This window comes from Sprattus sprattus, assembly GCF_963457725.1.
Source record: "Sprattus sprattus genome assembly, contig: scaffold_79, whole genome shotgun sequence".
Classification (NCBI taxonomy): Eukaryota; Metazoa; Chordata; class Actinopteri; order Clupeiformes; family Clupeidae; genus Sprattus; species Sprattus sprattus.
In genome coordinates this window covers 30,001-35,000 of record NW_027666759.1, presented here as the reverse complement: position 1 = coordinate 35,000, position 5,000 = coordinate 30,001, and the positions used below count along the sequence as shown (strand labels likewise).

The 5,000-nt window shown below is 44.5% G+C and overlaps 1 protein-coding gene across 1 annotated transcript in view; it reads left to right on the top strand.

The window, feature by feature from the left end:
- Positions 1 to 5,000, top strand: part of chtf18 (CTF18, chromosome transmission fidelity factor 18 homolog) — a 35,460-nt gene that overhangs the window by 15,895 nt on the left and 14,565 nt on the right. The window contains exon 11 of the mRNA XM_080861023.1: positions 4,009 to 4,148. Within this exon, the coding sequence (XP_080717149.1) occupies positions 4,009 to 4,148 (140 nt within the window). The remainder of the gene's footprint in view (positions 1 to 4,008; positions 4,149 to 5,000) is intronic.

Genomic DNA, 5,000 nt, shown 5'->3' with positions numbered 1-5,000 from the left:
ACCACTGTTCTGTATTATACTAGTCTCCCATTGGCTGACCACTGTTCTGTGTTTTACTAGTCTCCCATTGGCTGACCACTGTTCTGTATTATACTAGTCTCCCATTGGCTGACCACTGTTCTGTATTATACTAGTCTCCCATTGGCTGACCACTGTTCTGTTCTGTGTTATACTAGTCTCCCATTGGCTGACCACTGTTCTGTGTTATACTAGTCTCCCATTGGCTGACCACTGTTCTGTATTATACTAGTCTCCCATTGGCTGATCACTGTTCTGTATTATACTAGTCTCCCATTGGCTGACCACTGTTCTGTATTATACTAGTCTCCCATTGGCTGACCACTGTTCTGTATTATACTAGTCTCCCATTGGCTGACCACTGTTCTGTATTATACTAGTCTCCCATTGGCTGACCACTGTTCTGTTCTGTGTTATACTAGTCTCCCATTGGCTGACCACTGTTCTGTGTTATACTAGTCTCCCATTGGCTGACCACTGTTCTGTATTATACTAGTCTCCCATTGGCTGACCACTGTTCTGTATTATACTAGTCTCCCATTGGCTGATCACTGTTCTGTATTATACTAGTCTCCCATTGGCTGATCACTGTTCTGTGTTATACTAGTCTCCCATTGGATGACCACTGTTCTGTGTTATACTAGTCTCCCATTGGCTGATCACTGTTCTGTTCTGTATTATACTAGTCTCCCATTGGCTGACCACTGTTCTGTATTATACTAGTCTCCCATTGGCTGACCACTGTTCTGTATTATACTAGTCTCCCATTGGCTGATCACTGTTCTGTTCTGTGTTATACTAGTCTCCCATTGGCTGACCACTGTTCTGTATTATACTAGTCTCCCATTGGCTGACCACTGTTCTGTCCCGTATTATACTAGTCTCCCATTGGCTGACCACTGTTCTGTATTATACTAGTCTCCCATTGGCTGACCACTGTTCTGTATTATACTAGTCTCCCATTGGCTGATCACTGTTCTGTTCTGTATTATACTAGTCTCCCATTGGCTGACCACTGTTCTGTATTATACTAGTCTCCCATTGGCTGATCACTGTTCTGTTCTGTATTATACTAGTCTCCCATTGGCTGACCACTGTTCTGTATTATACTAGTCTCCCATTGGCTGACCACTGTTCTGTATTATACTAGTCTCCCATTGGCTGATCACTGTTCTGTTCTGTGTTATACTAGTCTCCCATTGGCTGACCACTGTTCTGTATTATACTAGTCTCCCATTGGCTGATCACTGTTCTGTTCTGTGTTATACTAGTCTCCCATTGGCTGACCACTGTTCTGTATTATACTAGTCTCCCATTGGCTGATCACTGTTCTGTTCTGTATTATACTAGTCTCCCATTGGCTGACCACTGTTCTGTATTATACTAGTCTCCCATTGGCTGACCACTGTTCTGTATTATACTAGTCTCCCATTGGCTGACCACTGTTCTGTATTATACTAGTCTCCCATTGGCTGATCACTGTTCTGTATTATACTAGTCTCCCATTGGCTGACCACTGTTCTGTATTATACTAGTCTCCTATTGGCTGACCACTGTTCTGTATTATACTAGTCTCCCATTGGCTGACCACTGTTCTGTATTATACTAGTCTCCCATTGGCTGATCACTGTTCTGTATTATACTAGTCTCCCATTGGCTGATCACTGTTCTGTATTATACTAGTCTCCCATTGGCTGACCACTGTTCTGTTCTGTATTATACTAGTCTCCCATTGGCTGACCACTGTTCTGTATTATACTAGTCTCCCATTGGCTGACCACTGTTCTGTATTATACTAGTCTCCCATTGGCTGATCACTGTTCTGTATTATACTAGTCTCCCATTGGCTGACCACTGTTCTGTATTATACTAGTCTCCCATTGGCTGATCACTGTTCTGTTCTGTATTATACTAGTCTCCCATTGGCTGATCACTGTTCTGTATTATACTAGTCTCCCATTGGCTGATCACTGTTCTGTATTATACTAGTCTCCCATTGGCTGATCACTGTTCTGTGTTATACTAGTCTCCCATTGGATGACCACTGTTCTGTGTTATACTAGTCTCCCATTGGCTGACCACTGTTCTGTGTTATACTAGTCTCCCATTGGCTGATCACTGTTCTGTATTATACTAGTCTCCCATTGGCTGATCACTGTTCTGTTCTGTATTATACTAGTCTCCCATTGGCTGACCACTGTTCTGTATTATACTAGTCTCCCATTGGCTGACCACTGTTCTGTATTATACTAGTCTCCCATTGGCTGACCACTGTTCTGTATTATACTAGTCTCCCATTGGCTGACCACTGTTCTGTGTTATACTAGTCTCCCATTGGCTGACCACTGTTCTGTATTATACTAGTCTCCCATTGGCTGACCACTGTTCTGTATTATACTAGTCTCCCATTGGCTGATCACTGTTCTGTATTATACTAGTCTCCCATTGGCTGACCACTGTTCTGTGTTATACTAGTCTCCCATTGGCTGACCACTGTTCTGTTCTGTATTATACTAGTCTCCCATTGGATGACCACTGTTCTGTATTATACTAGTCTCCCATTGGCTGACCACTGTTCTGTATTATACTAGTCTCCCATTGGCTGATCACTGTTCTGTATTATACTAGTCTCCCATTGGCTGATCACTGTTCTGTATTATACTAGTCTCCCATTGGCTGACCACTGTTCTGTATTATACTAGTCTCCCATTGGCTGATCACTGTTCTGTTCTGTATTATACTAGTCTCCCATTGGCTGACCACTGTTCTGTATTATACTAGTCTCCCATTGGCTGATCACTGTTCTGTTCTGTATTATACTAGTCTCCCATTGGATGACCACTGTTCTGTATTATACTAGTCTCCCATTGGCTGACCACTGTTCTGTTCTGTATTATACTAGTCTCCCATTGGCTGACCACTGTTCTGTATTATACTAGTCTCCCATTGGCTGCCCACTGTTCTGTATTATACTAGTCTCCCATTGGCTGATCACTGTTCTGTATTATACTAGTCTCCCATTGGCTGATCACTGTTCTGTATTATACTAGTCTCCCATTGGCTGATCACTGTTCTGTGTTATACTAGTCTCCCATTGGATGACCACTGTTCTGTGTTATACTAGTCTCCCATTGGCTGACCACTGTTCTGTATTATACTAGTCTCCCATTGGATGACCACTGTTCTGTGTTATACTAGTCTCCCATTGGCTGACCACTGTTCTGTATTATACTAGTCTCCCATTGGCTGACCACTGTTCTGTATTATACTAGTCTCCCATTGGCTGATCACTGTTCTGTTCTGTATTATACTAGTCTCCCATTGGCTGACCACTGTTCTGTATTATACTAGTCTCCCATTGGCTGACCACTGTTCTGTATTATACTAGTCTCCCATTGGCTGACCACTGTTCTGTATTATACTAGTCTCCCATTGGCTGACCACTGTTCTGTGTTATACTAATCTCCCATTGGCTGACCACTGTTCTGTATTATACTAGTCTCCCATTGGCTGACCACTGTTCTGTATTATACTAGTCTCCCATTGGCTGACCACTGTTCTGTATTATACTAGTCTCCCATTGGCTGATCACTGTTCTGTTCTGTATTATACTAGTCTCCCAATGGCTGACCACTGTTCTGTATTATACTAGTCTCCCATTGGCTGATCACTGTTCTGTATTATACTAGTCTCCCATTGGCTGATCACTGTTCTGTATTATACTAGTCTCCCATTGGCTGATCACTGTTCTGTGTTATACTAGTCTCCCATTGGATGACCACTGTTCTGTGTTATACTAGTCTCCCATTGGCTGACCACTGTTCTGTATTATACTAGTCTCCCATTGGATGACCACTGTTCTGTGTTATACTAGTCTCCCATTGGCTGACCACTGTTCTGTATTATACTAGTCTCCTATTGGCTGACCACCGTTCTGTCCTATCATTGGCTGATCTGCGGATGTGCTTGTTTCTGATTGGCTGTTTTCAGGCTGCCATCAGTGTGCTGCTAGCTACCCTGCACAGGAAGGACAGTCGAGAGGAGGGAGAGGCGGGAACAAACGCCCTGAAGAAGAAGAAGAAGAAAGAGAACGTCCTCCTCCGGCCAATCATCTGCATCTGCAATGACCTGTAAGCCCGCCCCCTCCTCCTTATAGCCAATCATCTGCATCTGCAATGACCTGTAAGCCCGCCCCCTCCTCTTTATAGCCAATCATCTGTGTCTGACCTGTAAGCCCGCCCCCTCCTCCCTATAGCCAATCATCTGCATCTGCAATGACCTGTAAGCCCGCCCCCTCCACCTTAAAGCCAATCATCTGTTCCTGACCTGTAAGCCCGCCCCCTCCTCCCTAAAGCCAATCATCTGCATCTGTAATGACCTGTAAGCCCGCCTCCTCCTCCCTATATCCAATCTTCTGCACCTGTATTGACCTGCAAGTTCACTCGCACACAAGCCATGCAGTTATTGGCTGTTCTCTCTGATTGGCTGGTTCCTCCTCCAGTAATGTCCCAGCTAGCAGCTGATTGGCTGGTTCCTCCACCAGTAATGTCCCAGCTGAAAGCTGATTGGCTGGTTCCTCCTCCAGTAATGTCCCAGCTAGCAGCTGATTGGCTGGTTCCTCCACCAGTAATGTCCCAGCTAGCAGCTGATTGGCTGGTTCCTCCTCCAGTTATGTCCCAGCTGAGTGCTGATTGGCTGGTTCCTCCTCCAGTTATCAGGGTTTTTCCTGCATAGAGAAAATGTGGGCGCGCGCCTAAGCCGTTTTCCCGAACGCCTATGAAAAATCCCGAGCGCCTAAAGGCAAAAAAAAGAGTCTGCGATAAAAAAAAAAAAAAACTCTCATTCAGCTTAATGGTGTTTTAAGCGCTCACGTTGAATTCAAGCAGCAGCAGCAGATCCCGCCTCCTACAACCCCCTCAGCCAATCATTGAACAGAGGCGTCTCCAAGTTTGCCAGACGTTAGACACTTTAATTTGATTTTT